The sequence below is a fragment of the Ictalurus furcatus genome, chromosome 15, assembly GCF_023375685.1.
Source record: "Ictalurus furcatus strain D&B chromosome 15, Billie_1.0, whole genome shotgun sequence".
Taxonomy (NCBI): domain Eukaryota; kingdom Metazoa; phylum Chordata; class Actinopteri; order Siluriformes; family Ictaluridae; genus Ictalurus; species Ictalurus furcatus.
In genome coordinates this window covers 20,609,545-20,626,430 of record NC_071269.1, presented here as the reverse complement: position 1 = coordinate 20,626,430, position 16,886 = coordinate 20,609,545, and the positions used below count along the sequence as shown (strand labels likewise).

The following is a 16,886-nucleotide window of genomic DNA, read 5'->3' as shown; positions in this document are numbered from 1 at the left end:
CACTGAAACCTAATAAATCTGATTATATAGCGTAGCGTGATTTCTCATTGCCTTTATAATATAAATGAATGTAAAATGTACACATTTTCTGTCAAAGATGACACAGAAGAAAGCTTTCTTATTAACGCCGTGCAGTCAGGGATGGTGAACAAACTGGGCCCGTTAATCCGAGATGAAGCTAAACCGATATTATTCCTTCTACTACAGACAGCGGTCGCTGCACGGACAGTGTTGACATGGCTAACTTTACCGCCAATGTTTATGTAGTAAATTTGATATAATTGTTGGTTTTGCACTTCGTGTTTTACATTTTGGTGCAATTTTGCTTCAACTATTCACAAACTTCCCTTTTTTTAACCAGACAAAATGCAAATATTACGAACGGAAAGCATAGTAATATTCGTTAACTAGGCCTTGCGGCGCCTCGGTTTTTCCTAAGGATACTACGCGGCATGACTCTCCTGGGCCTCGTCCACCAGCGACACTCCACACTCGGTAAGACCCGACAGCGACTGCGCCTTTACGCGCTTTGTCTTTTGTCTAGACCCTACCCCGCTATTCGACACGTTTTCTCACTTATTTTCAGCTGAGATATTGCGTTAGTTAGCACATAGTCTGCTATTCAGTAATTTTAGTTCAAAAGATGCACAGCTAACTTTAATGTGAAACATAAAGTTAGCCAGCACGGCTAATTAATAGCTTAGCTTAGCTTACGTCAGTGCGCAATATTACCCTGCTAGCTAGCTATGTCAGTTTCTTCGCCGTAAGTAGTTAGCTAACTAGAAAAATGTTTTAACTATCAAACTACACATTTAAACCCAATATAGATATAACATTAAAATGCATGTAAACATATATATATATACACACACACACCACATAGTTAGCATATACTATTAGCTAGGGGCCACAATGCTAACTGTTTGCTAGCTAGCTGGATTTGCTGTATTTATTGTTTACAGTTTTAAGGCTCCAGCTAGCGTAAGCAGGTTAGCTATTTGGGTCTATTTGTAGGTTAGATAAATAAGCAGCTGTTTTAATATAAATGCCTATCAACGTAGTGCACTACTGTTTTATTTTTAATTATAGTTGTTTTTGCAGGTTTTAATTGTTTTATCGATAGTTACCATCACGCGCGTGGTCCTGTTATCATTCGGTTATCAATGAACACATAGCTGACTGCTAGCTAGCACATGGACAGGAGCTACAGCTTTGTACAACTTATTCACTAAAATGAAATATAAAAAAATACAGATGCTTCAAAGGTGCAAAACGACGTATATAAGAAGTTTTCGACATTTCTGGTGTAATCAGAGGCTCCTGTGTGATTCGGTGAGTCTTGTAAGGGAAGCAGACAAACAGCTGTTCAGCTCGGTGTTTAGGTTCCTGTTGCAGACTGTGCTTGTGGGTGTAGGATAAGTGTAAATGATTTTAATCGCATTCAATACAGCTTCTTAATGATGTTTCATTACTGTCTCAACAGGTGCTAAGTAGTGGCATGTTCCGGGTGCTGAGTTTATCTAAAGTGGTGAAAGAAGCCCAGCTCTGGGATTTGTCTTCATTTGTATAACACGTTGCAGTGTATCTGACTCGTACGGGAATATAGACTGACTGAGCAAGGTGGGATATTGAACTGGAACTGGGTACACTGACGTGCCACCCCTGAAAACATCGGGTTTAAGGCCTCTGGTGCTGAACTAGGCTGTCCACATCTTCAGCATGGCGTCCGTTCCAGTGTACTGCTTGTGCCGACTTCCTTACGATGTCACACGCTTCATGATCGAGTGTGATGTTTGTCAGGACTGGTTTCATGGAAGGTAGGTGACATCTTGTATTTAACACTTTAAACCTCAGACATGTTAATCTGTATTAAGAGTGTCTTACAGTAGTATTGTTTTGGTTATAGCTGTGTTGGAGTGGAGGAAGATAAAGCAGCAGACATTGACCTGTACCATTGCCCTAACTGTCAAGTGACGCATGGACCCTCTGTCAGTAAGTAACTTACTTACTTACTGACCAATCCCCCCCCATTTGCTCTACTCATAATCTATTACAATTTTCTTAATAGCAACTTAAATGAAACCACTGGCTATAAGAAGGAAGCATACACTAATTGAACCCTGTTCCTATTTGTCTTGTAGTGCGTAAGCGGCGTGGGGGTTCTAAGCAGGCTGATAGTTCAGGAGGCAAGAGAGATTCGGGGCGACCTGTGAAGACTGGGAGTGCTCAGTTTGTTCGCGAGTTACGCAGCCGCACGTTTCCCAGGTAATTTGTGTTTGTTGAATCCTGAGAAAGTAAACTAAGGATGTGCAAAAGTACATGTTTTCAAAATGGATACGTTTCTCTTTAATTAGGCTGGCTTAAGGTCACCTGAATTCGGTCGAATGTCATATCCATGTATATGTGAACACATTGAGGCGTTGTGTGCAGATGGTGTCTGCTATCACACTTGCGCTTACAGTAATATGAACTTATCGACGAGTCAGCAGAAAATGGAAAAAAAAAAAAAAAAAAATCTTGTGTTTCGTAGCAGAATGAATAGACAAAGTGATCACTTATTTCTGAGTTCTAAATCTAGAGATACTGATATTGTACTATTAAAATTTTACCGTTGACCAGACTGGGGACAGTTTAGAATTTTTCCACAGAAAAAGATGTCAAAGGTGATGCATATATTGCGTATTTAATATATACACACACACACACTACTGGTCAAAAGTTTAGACACACTCATTCTTTTTTTTTTTTTCTTTTTTTTTCTCCACGTTTTAAAATAATAATAAAGTCATCAAAACTCAGGAATAACACAAATGGAACTATGGGAATTGTGTTGTGATAAAAAAATCCAAAATAAAGAAAAAATAATTTTGTATTTTAACATCTTCAAAGTAGATTCCCTTTTTGCATAGAATTTCCAGAAATGTATTCTTGGCATTTTCGCAACCGATTTCTTGAGGAAATCCCTGAGATGCTTTTTAAACAGTATTAAAGGAGTTCCCACCTATGCTGGACACTTACTGGCTGCTTTTCGGAATATTTCCCTCCAATATTTAAATAAATATTTTTTGTAAATAAAATGTTAGTTTTCTAATGAAAGAAATGAACATGTTGACCCAATTATATTTTTGTCTACAACACCGATTTCAAACATTTAATCAATCATACACCTTCAGATCAAAAGGTTTTTAGGATCACGAGAAACGTTTCAGTCACATTTCTCCAAACTTTTGACTGGTAGTGTATATGTATATAAAATACACATATAATGAACCCCACCCACTGCATTCCACCTCTGAAATTCAGTTTAGTTTCTACTAGCAAACTTTTACCAAATGACTCATGAGATAACTCTAAATAAATAAAATGTATTGAATGAGTGAGTTGAGTGAGCAGTGTTGACAGATAGAGCTACAACTCAACTCTTATCTCTTAGCTGCACAATAGCACCATAACGGTGCAAAACGCAGTTTTCAATTTGACAGATGGCTTTTGTACATGGGAAATTTTGTTACTGAAATATATTCTGAGAGCAAAAATAGATCATGATACTTTCTTCTCTGAGAACAAATTTTAATAAATCGTTTTGTATAAAGCATCAAGTAGTAACATGAGAAATTGGTGGTAAAGCGTTGATTTGCATATGACTCATATTTACATCTGTTGTTTTCAAAGCAATGCTTTTGATTGCAAGTGTAAATGTAGTTAAGGTCATAACAGGAGGCTATCCAGATAAAAGACGTACGAAATAAGCAGTCGTAAATGCTCTTTTATTTTGCGTGTTTTAGTGCTGATGAAGTCCTGCTGAAGCCGACAGGAGCCCAGCTCACAGTGGACTTTCTGGAGGAGCGTTCCTTCAGTGTTCCAGTCCTGGTCTTGAGGAGGGATGGGTTAGGCATGAGTCTGCCTCCTGCGTCTTTTTCTGTGTCCGATATTGAGCACTATATTGGTAATTAGCCTTAAGCATTCCAGTGCTGTTTACTGATGTCAGACAAGCTATATGGACATTTTCATGAAATGTTGCTGATGTGCTTTGTTTTGTTGTAGGAAGCGATAAAGAAATCGATGTGATTGACGTGATGCGTCAGGCGGACATGAAGATGAAACTTGGGGATTTTGTAGAGTACTATAATAGCCCCAACCGAGACAGAGTGCTCAATGTGATAAGCCTGGAGTTTTCAGACACCAGGTATGCAGATTCATTTGGTACCTCATGAAGTTCTTGACTTGTAGTATAATAAAAATGTATCTTCTCCGATGAGCTGTGCGGCTCCCCACGGCTTGGCAATAAATCCCAATACAGAACTGTCTGTGTGTGACTTTACCATCACATAACTCTACCCATGAAAGTAGTTCTCTACAGGTTATTGTCTGGAGACTTAATAGGCACAATTAGTGAAAATGCTACTCCAAGTTCAAACGAAATAAATTTGATATGAATCCAATGGACTCTCAATTGATGTCAACATGTTGTGTTTCTCTTTCAAGTGAACTTGTAATCTGCTGTCAAATTACAAGACAATGAGTTGGTTTTAAAGGAGGTGCACACACGCAAAAACAAATGTGCCAATCCTTTAAACTTTACTGAAAACAATGTCAGTACAGAGACATTTGCGGGCAAACATTACCAGACGATGTTTAAAAAATAAATAAATAAAGCCAACAACACACAGCTATGCATGTGTGACTGAATCTCAAATGTCTTTCTACATTATCGGGGCATTAAGCAGTAGTGTGTTTCGCTCCATTATCTTGTATCCTATGTAGCAAGCAAATAAAGTGAATAAGAATCCATTTGGGGTCTAGGGATTTGACATAGAAAAATGGCACATTTGACTTACAGGGATAAAATCTAAAAATAGTACTAAAAAACATGAATTTGAAATGAATGCACAGTGAAAATGAATCGTAAACATTAAGTCGCTGTTAACTAGCGATGTTGCCAGGAACCTCATATTTTTGTGTGTACTAGGTTGTCTAACCTCGTGGAGACCCCAAAGATTGTGAGGAAACTATCCTGGGTGGAAAACCTCTGGCCGGAAGAGTCTGTGTTTGAAAGGCCAAATGTGCAGAAGTACTGCCTGATGGGGGTGAAGGATAGCTACACTGACTTCCACATTGATTTTGGAGGAACTTCTGTGTGGTACCATGTGCTCCGGGTAAGGCACATTTCATTTAATTATAATAAAGCAGCTGGACTTTCAAACCTTAAACCATTTCAAATCGTTTTCAAGCTAGTTAGAGAATTGCTGTACGTTTTTTGACTCAGGGCGAGAAGATTTTCTACCTGATCCGTCCGACGCCTGCTAACCTGGCGCTGTTTGAGCGCTGGAGCTCCTCCTCCAATCAGAACGAGCTCTTCTTTGGGGATCAAGTGGACATGTGCTACAAGTGCTCACTCAAGCAAGGAAACACTCTGTTTATTCCGACTGGTATAAAATATTCCTTTGCTGTGTGATTATTGAATTAATCCAAAGTTATTTGACTTAAGCCATGTCTTAGCTAAAGTTCCAGATTCCCCATAGTGAATGTCAGCTTGTACAGTAGAGCTGTAATTAATGGCAGTTGTTCAATTCTCTAATCTAAACAGCTAAGTAGGCCCTAAAGTATATATTAACAGGTTAACAGAGCTTGCTTTTTAATCAACACAGTAAATAGACCAAGAGATTTCAGCTGCAACATGGCTTTGTGGCAGCATGCTCCTCAGTGATCAATAGGAAAGTGAGTTGTTTTAATTTGTTTAGGCTTTATATGTAGTGTCCTGTGGTATATTTTCTTCTATCAGGATGGATCCATGCAGTTCTTACTCCTGTTGACTGCCTGGCATTTGGTGGAAATTTTCTTCACAGCCTCAACATCGACATGCAGCTTCGGTAAGGTGTTAATCCACTCATTCAAATATCTAGTTGGGTGTATTACTGTTAATAACATGCTTAACTTACCAAATCATTGTTATGTCTTTCTCAGAGCATATGAAATTGAGAAGAGACTCAGCACAGCAGAATTGTTTAAGTTTCCTAACTTTGAGACCGTATGCTGGTATGTTGGCAAGCACCTCCTTGACACTTTCAGAGGTAAGACATTCCATAAATTTGTTAAATATATGTTAAGAACAACATATAGAGCACTGCCTTTCCCTGCTGGTTATGTTGCAGCACAAATAATCAAGCAGAATCAAGCTTAAAGAGCTTGTAAAATATAACTTAAAGGGATGATTTCTAGTATAGTCAAATCAGCAAGGATTACTGACACTGATCCTGTTCCACTGAAAAGTTGTTCTTATGTTGCTGTTTGTTCTTATGTAGGTCTGAGGGAAAATCGGCGGCACCCTGCCTCTTATCTGGTCAATGGAGCCAAGGCTCTCAATAATGCCTTCCGAAGCTGGACTCGCAAAGAGGTGATCTGTCACAATCACATAAAATTGAAAGTTTAAATTTTTATTACTAGGCTTACATAGTGCGGAGCATTTGCACATCATACACACACTACAACGACACTAAATATTGGTATTTGCTCAGCACTATGTAACTGTCATTATGGCATAGTTCCCCAACCAGAAATTGGCACAGTGGCCCAAAACACAACACGGGTAAAGCTGTAAAATTAAAACTATAAACTTAACACTCACTTATTTCACCCAAACAAAACAAAAAAATCAGTCCTCGGCAGTTTGTTATTGCATTAGTGTTATCATTTTCAAATGTTTAGCGATTTTTAGACAGCCAGATTGACTTAACTAAAAAGCAGTGTTTGTTCGGTTACTGTTTGCTCTTCAGTCCTTGTCTGAGCATGAGGATGAGATCCCAGAAACCATTAAGACCCAACAGCTGGTGAAGGACCTGGCTAAAGAGATACGACTTGTAGAAGTAAGGATCACTCTGTGTTCAGTAAATGTGTGGGAATACACTGGATGTTTGGAGTTTTAAAGGAGTTAAGAATGCATTTTTATGTTTATTTCTTGACAGGACATCTTCCAGCAGAATATAAACAGAAGTGGGGCTCCCTTCGGTACCTCACAGACTCTTCCTTCTGCTCACCCCAAACCTCCATTAACCACTCCTCACAACCCTGGCAGACCTCCGGGTAAAAAAAGAGGCCCTAAACCCAAGGAAGGCCCTGGTGCTGGGGGCGTAGGCCCTCCAGGGGTCAAGAAAAAAGGCCAGAAAGGGAAGGAAATAAAGATGGAGGCAGGGGAGCTGGATCTGCTTGAGATTCATACTAAACACACCCTGAAGAAATTTCAACCAGGAAATAAAGCCAAAAACAAGAGCAAGGTAGCGTATAACAAAGACTTTGGATTGCGCAAATCTTCTGATATCCTTATAGGCATTTCAGTGTTTGTTTCTTTCAAACAGATGGACCTGCCTGGTGCCTGTGTAGAGGACTTTGAAGGGAAAATAAATAAGAGCAAGCTCAAGCTTGTTCTTACCAATGGCAAGATACAAGGGTATGACTGGACTTCTCAGCAACAGTATTATATCCCTTTTGTTTTCTATTCTATAAACCTCTCATTTGCTGTCCTTTTAGGAAGAAGGGGGGCCGATCTGGTAACACTAATGGAGCAGGACGCACTGCTCAATTCCAGCCTCTAACAAGCAGCTCAGCTCTTTCATCAGACTTTGATTCTGAAGATGAGCTTCAAATAGATGAAAGTCCTCCTCCTCGCCGCAAGCCAGTCGTACCCAGCAAAAAGAAACTAGCTGGTAGGATCATGTGGGGGTTTTTTTTTGTTTGTGTTACAGAGTTATTTTTGTTTATCTAATATCAAGCCAATACTGCTCTGCAGTAGGTCTTCCCAGGAAACTACCACGAGCAAAACCATGTTCAGACCCACACCGCATCAGAGAGCCTGGGGAGGTGGATTTTGACATTGAGGTAAACCCGAGCTCCGTCCTTTTGCATAAAGTATAGAGTAACGTGGTAGAGCTGCAAAAAATGTATTGCCTGGAGTAAATCTTTCGGGTGTCACTCAGGAGGATTACACCACAGATGAAGAGATGCTCACTGTGCAAGGATTAAAAGCAGGAGCAGGGGGAATCCTGGACTTGCTTAAGGCTAGCAAACAGGTAGCTGGCTTGGACCCCGCCCTCAGGTACAGAACTAACTATACCTTTTGAAATTTAAGTTTGAGTCCTGAGTCCTCCTTGGCGAAAAAAAAATGCATTGCAGTAGAGATGTAACGGTTTGAAAATTTCATATCATGATTATCATGACCAAAACTATCACAGTTACCAGTATTATCATGTTATTATTAAAACGTGCTGAAAATGTACAAAAAGTGCTGATACACACACTGAAATCGTTTAAACAGGTTTTATATTTGACTATAAAATGATGGATGGTTGTCCCTGGGCTTGCTGCGATCATTTAGTTCAGTTAGAGAACATGGCGGAAGGCAGTGATGGCGCTCGGGAGAATTTCCAACCTTCCAAGAGGATCAAATCCGAAGTGTGGTCATGTATTGGATTTTATAAAAATGCTGAGGAAAACTTAATAGGAGTTTTATTAATGGTAACCCTGTCTGCAGAGCTTGCCAGAAGAAAGTTGCTGCAACAACAGCAACAACAAAACAGTACAATGACAAACTCGCTTATATTAAACCAAATCTTCCGCCATTGTCTCGTCAGTCAGCTCACCTCACTCTTCCTGTCAGCTCACTTCACTTTCATCACGTGATAAAAGAAACCTGACTCCTGCTGATCTGTGCCGCGACCGACTCATTCGTCTCATGCTGAATTGAGCAGACGCGTTCAGTTTTTAATTGTAGCGTCCGTTTTACGCTCAAAAAACAATGTTGCATGCTGCGCCTACATCAGATTCATGCTAGGTGTGTGTGAACAACTTTTAATGTGAGTTTTACGAATCACGATAATTGCGCACAGTTTTAATGATAATTGATTAAATGTGACTAACCGTCGGGGAATTTTATTGTGAAACCAGTAACCGATTCATTCCTACATTGCAGCACAGTTTGGTGTACCAGAAGCATTTGTTTAAGCATCCACTGGGGATGGTGAAGTACATTGAGGGGGAAAATGGGAACAAAAGGCAAACTGCTTAAATTATATAATTGCTTGTTTTTTGTCGTGTTATGTAGCGAGGAAGCGCCAGCCTCTCCCAGTACCCGAGACGCCATCCAGGGCATGTTATCTATGGCCAATCCTCCTTCTTCTTCTTCCTCGTCCTCATCCTCTTCCTCTGCCTCCTCCTCTCCTTTGTCTATGTCTGGAGGGGGTGAGAGGCTGGGGGCAATGAAGAACAAAGCCAGGAGGGCCATGTGGGTGGGTGGTGCAGAGAAGAAGAGTGAGAAGAAGGCTGTCATCCAAAGGCCAGGCAAGCGGCCCATCAAAAGGCCTGCCAGGCATCTCAGTGACGACGACAGTCCTGATGAGCAGGAGACGCTGGGAACTTGTTTTAAAGACTCTGATTATGGTGGGTACAGACACTACCCCAGCTGTGGTAACCACACACCGCTTTAGCAGCACTGCGTCCAAGCTTGCAATACGTTCCCAGCCGTGCTTGATTTGGCTTGGCTTCTATCTGTTAGTTTCTAGCAGTAAACACTACAAAAATACAATGATCATACATTTGTATATTGTGCAGTCTAGTCACATAAGCACTGAAATTTTTGATCGTATTTTCCGTGTTGCTCCTGCATAATGCTTATGAGTCGTGCAAACAGTAAACAAGTAAACTCTCCTGTAAACAGTTTTATTTATTTATTTTTATTTTTTCTTTAGTGTACCCTTCCTTAGAGTCAGATGAGGAAGAACACACACTGAAGTCCAAAATGAAGAGAAAGAGAAACTGGGATGATACACCATGGAGTCCTAAAGGTATTAGACTGCAATTATATTCTAGTCAGTGATTTCATTAGGATTCTCTTCAAGCCAGCCGAGCGTATACGTAATTGACAGAATTTCTTTTGCTGCTTCTTCGATATCAGCTCGTGTGACTCCCACCCTGCCGAAGCAGGAGCGGCCAGTGAGGGAGGGTGCCCGAGTGGCATCTGTCGAGACTGGGCTTGCTGCCGCTGCTGCCAAACTGGCACAACAGGTGAGCACAAAGCAGCCAAGCAGGCACTGGATTTACAAATCAAGTGCTGTGTACTGATTTTCTTTCTTTGGTGTTAGGAGCAACAGAAGACTACAACAAAAAGAAAATACACAAAAAAGAAGATCCCTCAAGAGAAAGGGCATTCAGCAGCATCCCATCTCCAGATACAGCCAGACTCGATGTCGCCACCGCTGCCTCCTGAGCCTCTGGTGGACTGTATCGCAGAAGAGAGGAGAGTAGAGACGTACTCAGCCAGCCTACTGGACCATGAATACACAGCGGGTCCGGGCCCATTTGGCCCAGGTGGCCCTAGAGGGAGCGCTGCCATGGCTCCAGGCGTTTTCCTCACCTCCAGACGACCCTCACTCTCTCCGCAGAACAGCAGCAGCTACTCCCCCTCTGCACCCTCACCGGCTGGCATGGCAAGTCCTGGGGCTGCTGGGGTAGGACAAGGTAAACTCAAGAGGCTGTTAGCGGTGGGCTGTACAGCACTAAATTCACATCATTGCATCATTTGGAGTGTAGATTAGCATATTACATTTGTAGCATTCATGTAGATGAGTCCAAAGCATGCATAAATATGAGAAGTTCCTGGATGAGGAGGTCCAGCCTTGCATAGTCTTTACGGGCAGCGTGTATTTCCTGTACCCTCTTCATTTTAATTTATTTTTACCCCCAGCTGGTTGACATTGTTTCAACCGTTCATTTCAATTCTTAGGTGTGTCTGTATAACTCATAACTCCAAAAAGCAACAGCACATCTGTTCGTTAATCAACCAAAATATCCCAAACCTACATGTAGTCTCTAAGCAGTGTAGTGGTTACTCGGTGTTTAAGATGTTGGATTGCTGATCGGAAGATCATGAGTTCAAATCCCAGCACTGCCACTGCTGGGCCCTCGAGCAAGGGCCTTAACCCTCAACTGCTGCTCGGTTGTATAAACGATATCGGTCGCTCTGGATAAGGGCGTCTGCCAAATGCCGTAAATGTAATCAGGGCTCATTTTCAAATCCTTTCGAAAAAAGTGCCCGAAATGCAAAATGCAAATAATTATTTTCCCTCCTTACAGGGAAACGCCCAAAGAAAGGACTTGCCACAGCTAAACAGAGACTGGGAAAGATTTTGAAAATACACCGCAATGGCAAACTTCTTCTGTAGAGATCATTTGGGAAAGGTGAGATGTGGTGATGTTCTCAGGAGAAGCAGGAGAGTGAAGGGACAAACATGGAAGAAAAGGGGAAAGACAAATTGGCTGAAGGATATTGTTGTTGGAGAACAAAGGACAGACTTTTTTTATTATTATTATTATAATTGTGACCTGTTTCATGTACAATATTCATTTCATCATTTGTAAGTTCAATACCTCTCTTTAGCGTGCATTTTTATTACCCTTTATTTAACCTATTAGCCTTTGTTTGTCTTTGTTTGTCTTCAATGACTTATTTCATATATGCGTTCTGTAAGAGAAGTGGAAGCTCTTAAGCACTTCAGGAGTTAGTGCGAATGTGGCTTCAGTCTTCATTGCTGTAATATGACTTTTGGGTTACATAATTGTTATGTATGCCGTTTGAATTGACCGAAACGAGACCTCTGCACTTGCAGTTAACTGTGCAGTGCAGCCAGGTTCCTTTTTACAGGTGACTAAACAGTTCTGAGTCACAGTACAGAGAAATTCGGGTGAAGGAGGACTGTGTTTTAAAAGGAAGTGCAGCATTTTCATGTAATGAGTCAAGTAATTAAAGTGATATCATGAGGCAGGATTTACTACCTTTTTTTTTTTTTTTTTTTTTTTTTTTTTTTACATGTGGATACAACTAACTATTCCAAATTTCTCAAATTAATTCACTCAGTACCACAGTGAAACTGCACTGTAATTGGGTTTATTAAGACATATACAGTAGTAACGAGTCAGGGTAGTAGTATGTAGTATGGTGTAACATTTTTAATCTGCATAAGTCAGTGAGACTGCAGGTTTTTAATTCCAGCTAAATAAATGACACTAATATTCATTTGAAGTCCACGATTGATTAGATAAGTACCATAAGCTCCGTGGAGATAAGATTATAGCAGGACGTCTGGTGTGAAGCAAAAGTAAATGGATTATCTCTTTAAATACAATTTAGTTCTGTTCATAAAGGGTAAATTGATTCAAAAAGGCTGTGCATTTCTTGGGTAGAACTGACCATTACCAGTAAACAAACACGTTAAATAACCTCTATTTCTCACAGAGTCCAAAGGCTCTCATTTTGCCTTTGGACTCTGTAGGTTGGGTTTGTTTTTTTGTTGTTGTTTTTTTGTTAATATCTTGTGGCTGGCTGACTGTGAGGTACAGTTGTTCTTGGATAGCTTTAAAACCACAAGCAGAAATGTCAGAGTGTGAGTAATCACTTTAGAGAAAGCTTACCAATGGTTTTCTGTTTTTACTGTTTGTTATCCTTCTGTTTTGGCCTCGTTCATGAACACGTTTTATGATTGGACATCTTAGTATTGTTTTGTGTAAAGCGCTATAATGACTTCTACAGAAACCTTCACAAATCCTTGATTATGGCTTTTAGACATTAGTCTAAAATGATTTTGTTAACTGTGTTGACTTGTACATGATTTTTTGATAAAAGTGTACCCTGCATCATCTCCCCCACAGCACAAAGCATGTTTAGCTTTTTCTTGTTTACAATTCTGGTTCAAAATTTTGTTCTTTTTTGCTCATGTAGACATGATGGTAATTGAGGGATAAAGTGATCTTGTCGTGTTTGACATCTTGAATATCCAAACTAAATATTTCACTGTGAACGTTTTTCTCCAGCACGAGAATCCTTCACGGAGCTGCCAGTGCACATAACATGTATAGATATGGTGATAGTGAGTATTAAATAGTGTCACTTGTTAACAGCTGATTTACCGTGATCTTATAATGAACAGGAAGTCATTCTACCCTCAGCACCTTGTATGCTTTTAGTTGGAGTGCTCATTTTTCACTGCTTGCTTCCATGTATTGTTTTTAACATGGTCATGTAATGCATTTCTACTGATTTAATGTATGTCAGCTTTGTAAATATATATGTGTATATATATATTTTTAGTCACCCAGCTCAGACAGTAGTATGTCTTGATGATGATGTCTTGTTCTTAGTTTCACCTGTTTGCATTCATGTATTTAAGTGTAGCGTCTACTGGCTGATTTCAGCAGGAGTGGTGTGGTACATTCTAGTAAAATGGTAATGCATCTAAAACTGAATTAGGCTAGAGTGATGGAGGTTTGAGGCTTAGTGTACATAATCGGTGTAATTTTGTTATAGTTACAATGAAAGGTTTGTTGCATTTAAATCTTTCTTAACATATCTTGTACAAAGATACCTAAATGTCTTGGCGGGGGGGGTGTGTGAGAGTTTAACCACAAGCTGTTTAGTCATTTTTATCTGTGTAGGTAAATATGTTATGTTAGTTTTTGTTTGTTTTATGACATTGGAAGGTGATAATGAAGTTAATGTGTTCATAATTTTGCCAGTTTGTTAAGTTTTCATTTCCTGCTTTCTCTATTACAAATATAAACTGTAGTCGTTATATATTGGCTTTTAATATTCATTCTAGATGGTTTACACTCACTGGTCACGTTAATAGAAATACACGTACACCTGCTCATTTTTGCAGTTATCTAATCAATTCTGGCTAAACTCTAGAGACTGTTATGTGTGGGAAAATCCCAGAAGATCAGCAGTTTCTAAAATACTCAAACCAGCCCATCTGGCACCAACAACCATTCCATGGATAAAGTCACCGAGATCACATTTTTCCTCCATTCTGATATTTGATTTGAGAATTATCTGAAGCTCTTGACCTGTATCTGCATGATTGTATGCATTGTACTGCTGCCACATGATTGACTGACTGATTTAGATAACTGTATAAATAAGCAGGTGCATAGGTGTTCCTATTAAAATGGACAGTGAGTGTAAAAGTTTCTTACTAAATCTGAATGAATTGAGTAACTTTAGCTAATTGGCAAGTGCTACTATAAACACCAAAAATACATATAAGGAGATAAGGCCCTTGGAATAATTGCCCTCTACCATTTAAAAAACAATTAATCATATGATGAATGTTGTCAATGTGATGAAAAAGAGATCATTAAAAATGACTACTTAAAAAGAAATGAAAAGAAAACGGGTGAGCAGCCCAGTGAATCCGAGAAATATTATTTGTTGAGTTTTGTTCGTTTGGCTTTTAATGCAAGTTCAAATTTCTGTTTGAATTTTAGTCCATTGCTTTCTTTTAAATCTGTCTGTCACCTTTTCCCAGTTTATTTTTTCTGTGTCTGTCTTGAGGAAAAAAAAAACAGTTTCTCTCAGGGTTCATTTTCTATTTCTAACTTTACTTGGAGTACATTAAAAAAAAAAGTTTTCAAAAAATTGTTTGTCACATGTACGCAGTCACCACTTTAAAAGCAGACGCAAGTTGAATCCACTGCATATTATGGATAATTAAACACATTGACCTTGTCCTTGCCAGCTGTTGTATATTACGATCCGGTTTTTTTTTTTTTGGAAGGCTGAATTTTTTTTTTCCAAATGAGCTGAATTAAAGAATATTTTTTAAAGTTGTATGTTTTCGCTTGCCATTTATTTTCTTTTGCACATTCATTATATGGGAGGGACGGTGATGCGCGGTTTCGATCCTAAGCTCAGGTTACTGTCTGCATGGAGTTTCACATGTTCTCCTTATGTTTGCATGAGTTTCCTGTGGGTTATCTGGTTTCCTCCCACTTCCCCAAAACATGCTGGTAGGTGAATTGGGTGCTCTAAATTGCCCCAAGGTGTGAATGAGTGTGTGAACGAGTGTCCCATTCCTGGTGTGTCTCTGGCCCCGTTTACATGAGTGCGTTTTCGTTTTAAAACGTATAACTGTTGCTACGGTTACGCCGGTTGTCTACACTACTCCGGAGACTTAGAAACGCCGAAAACCCCGTTTTAGTTTGAAAACTCCAGGCTCGTGTTTTAGTGTAAACAGACCAAAACGAAGGCGTGGCTTTGCCTATATTCGCCCCCTCATTGGGTCTTCTGGATCATTGCGTATCCTTCCCTGATTCTTCAAGCCCCTACCATATGACCGTTACGCCACCTTGACCGTATACACAACAACACGGAGATGGAACCGCAAACTTTGCTGGCTTTGTTGTCATTCTTAGCAGCCATTCTGTAATTTCTAACACTTCAGCTACCTCCATGCGCAAGAGGCGAGCTATGATTAGAGCGATCAGCAACAAATTTCATGTTGAGCGGCGTAAGCCCTACATGGAACGCCAGTTTGGACTAGCAACCAACTTCCTGTTTACACTTGTATGCGCATGCCCAGTGTGCATGAATGGTCATGTGACATGCGTTTTCGATCGTGTAGCGTGGACAGAGATCATTTCTGAAACACAACGGAAACGCCAGTGTGGACTAGGATCGTTTTCATTTTAAAACGAAAATGCACTAGTGTAAACAGGGCCTCTGTGTCACACCAACTGTTCCCATGGATCTACATTTACATTTATTCATTTAGCAGACGCTTTTATCCAAAGCGACTTGCAAATGAGAAAATAAAAGCAAAGCGTTATATCAAGCAGAGAACAATGCAAGTAGTGCTACCATACAAGATCCATTACTTGAGTTCTAGAAGAAGCAAAGTGTGCAGAGTAGAGGTGAAAGTGCCAGAGTAAGGTTTTTTGTGTTTTGTTTTGTTTTGTTTTTGTTTTTTTTTGTTTTAAGGGGTTGGTTAGATGTTCATGGAAGAGGTGGGTCTTTAACTGTTTCTTGAAGATGGTGACAGATTGTGTGGTCCGGATTGAGGTTGGAATTTCATTCCACCACTGAGGAAGAGTTGGTTTGAAGGTTCTTGAAAGGGACCTTGAGCCATGCTGAGTAGGTGATCTATCACAACCTGATCAGGATGAAGTGTTTAGTGAATATGAATGAATTGGTGTTCAATATATCAAAATATAAAATCTCATTGAAGGGAAGAGTGTAAATATAATAATAACAACAACAACAATAATAATAATAATAATAATAATTATTATTATTATTACTGTTTTGTTGCATGTGGACAAATAAAAACATTATTTCCTTTCACTGGAATTAAGAGGCCCAAACATGTTCCAGCATGACGATGCCTCTGTGCACAAAGCGAGCTCCATGAAGACATGGCATGCCAAATTTGGGGTGTAAGAACTTGAGTGTCCTGCACAGAGCCCTGACCACAACCCCACTGAACACCTTTGGGGTGAACTAGAAGGACTACTGCACCAGACTTCCTCGCCAGACCCGACTAATGCTCTTGTGGCTGAATGGACAAATCACACCCACAGCCATGCCCCAAAATCTAGTCTAAAGCCTTCCCAGAAGAGTGGAGGTTATTATAACAGCAAAAAGGGTTGTTCATCAAGCACATACGGGTATGATGATGATGTGTCCACAAACTTTTGGCCATATAGTGTATGTGTATATTGGAAATGCATAAAATAATCAAATATACTGTGTTTTATACCACAGGGTTAGTGTGAATGAATGAATGTGACGTGAATTAACCCTTTAGGGGAGTAATAATAATAATAATAATCTTAGTCTTTAGGACTATAACTTAGTTTATTTTAATTTTTCCTTTAATATTTTTATGTTGTCACTATAAAGGAATACGTATAAATTAACCCAAAACGAAACGAAGATACCGTTTTTTAAAAAGTCACGTGGTTTAAAACCGCATCTAGGTTTCTATAGCAGTGCAGATGGAGCCCCGTGATTGGCTAAAGTACGGTACATTTTAGCCAATGGAAATGTGTGCTTTTTACAAATCGCT

The 16,886-nt window shown here is 39.7% G+C and overlaps 1 protein-coding gene across 1 annotated transcript; it reads left to right on the top strand.

Moving 5' to 3' along the window:
* The first annotated feature begins 18 nt into the window (after positions 1-18).
* Positions 19-14,650, top strand: phf8 (PHD finger protein 8). Its single transcript, XM_053643714.1, has 22 exons — positions 19-495; positions 1,484-1,817; positions 1,907-1,992; positions 2,142-2,265; positions 3,786-3,946; positions 4,045-4,186; positions 4,970-5,156; positions 5,267-5,429; positions 5,783-5,870; positions 5,965-6,071; positions 6,303-6,394; positions 6,774-6,863; positions 6,963-7,271; positions 7,353-7,444; positions 7,525-7,700; positions 7,784-7,872; positions 7,971-8,089; positions 9,095-9,429; positions 9,738-9,833; positions 9,944-10,053; positions 10,131-10,506; positions 11,122-14,650. The coding sequence occupies exons 2-22, from the start codon at positions 1,720-1,722 to the stop codon at positions 11,208-11,210; spliced, it is 3,129 nt and encodes a 1,042-aa protein (XP_053499689.1). The 5' UTR covers positions 19-495; positions 1,484-1,719; the 3' UTR covers positions 11,211-14,650.
* The last annotated feature ends 2,236 nt before the right edge of the window (positions 14,651-16,886 follow it).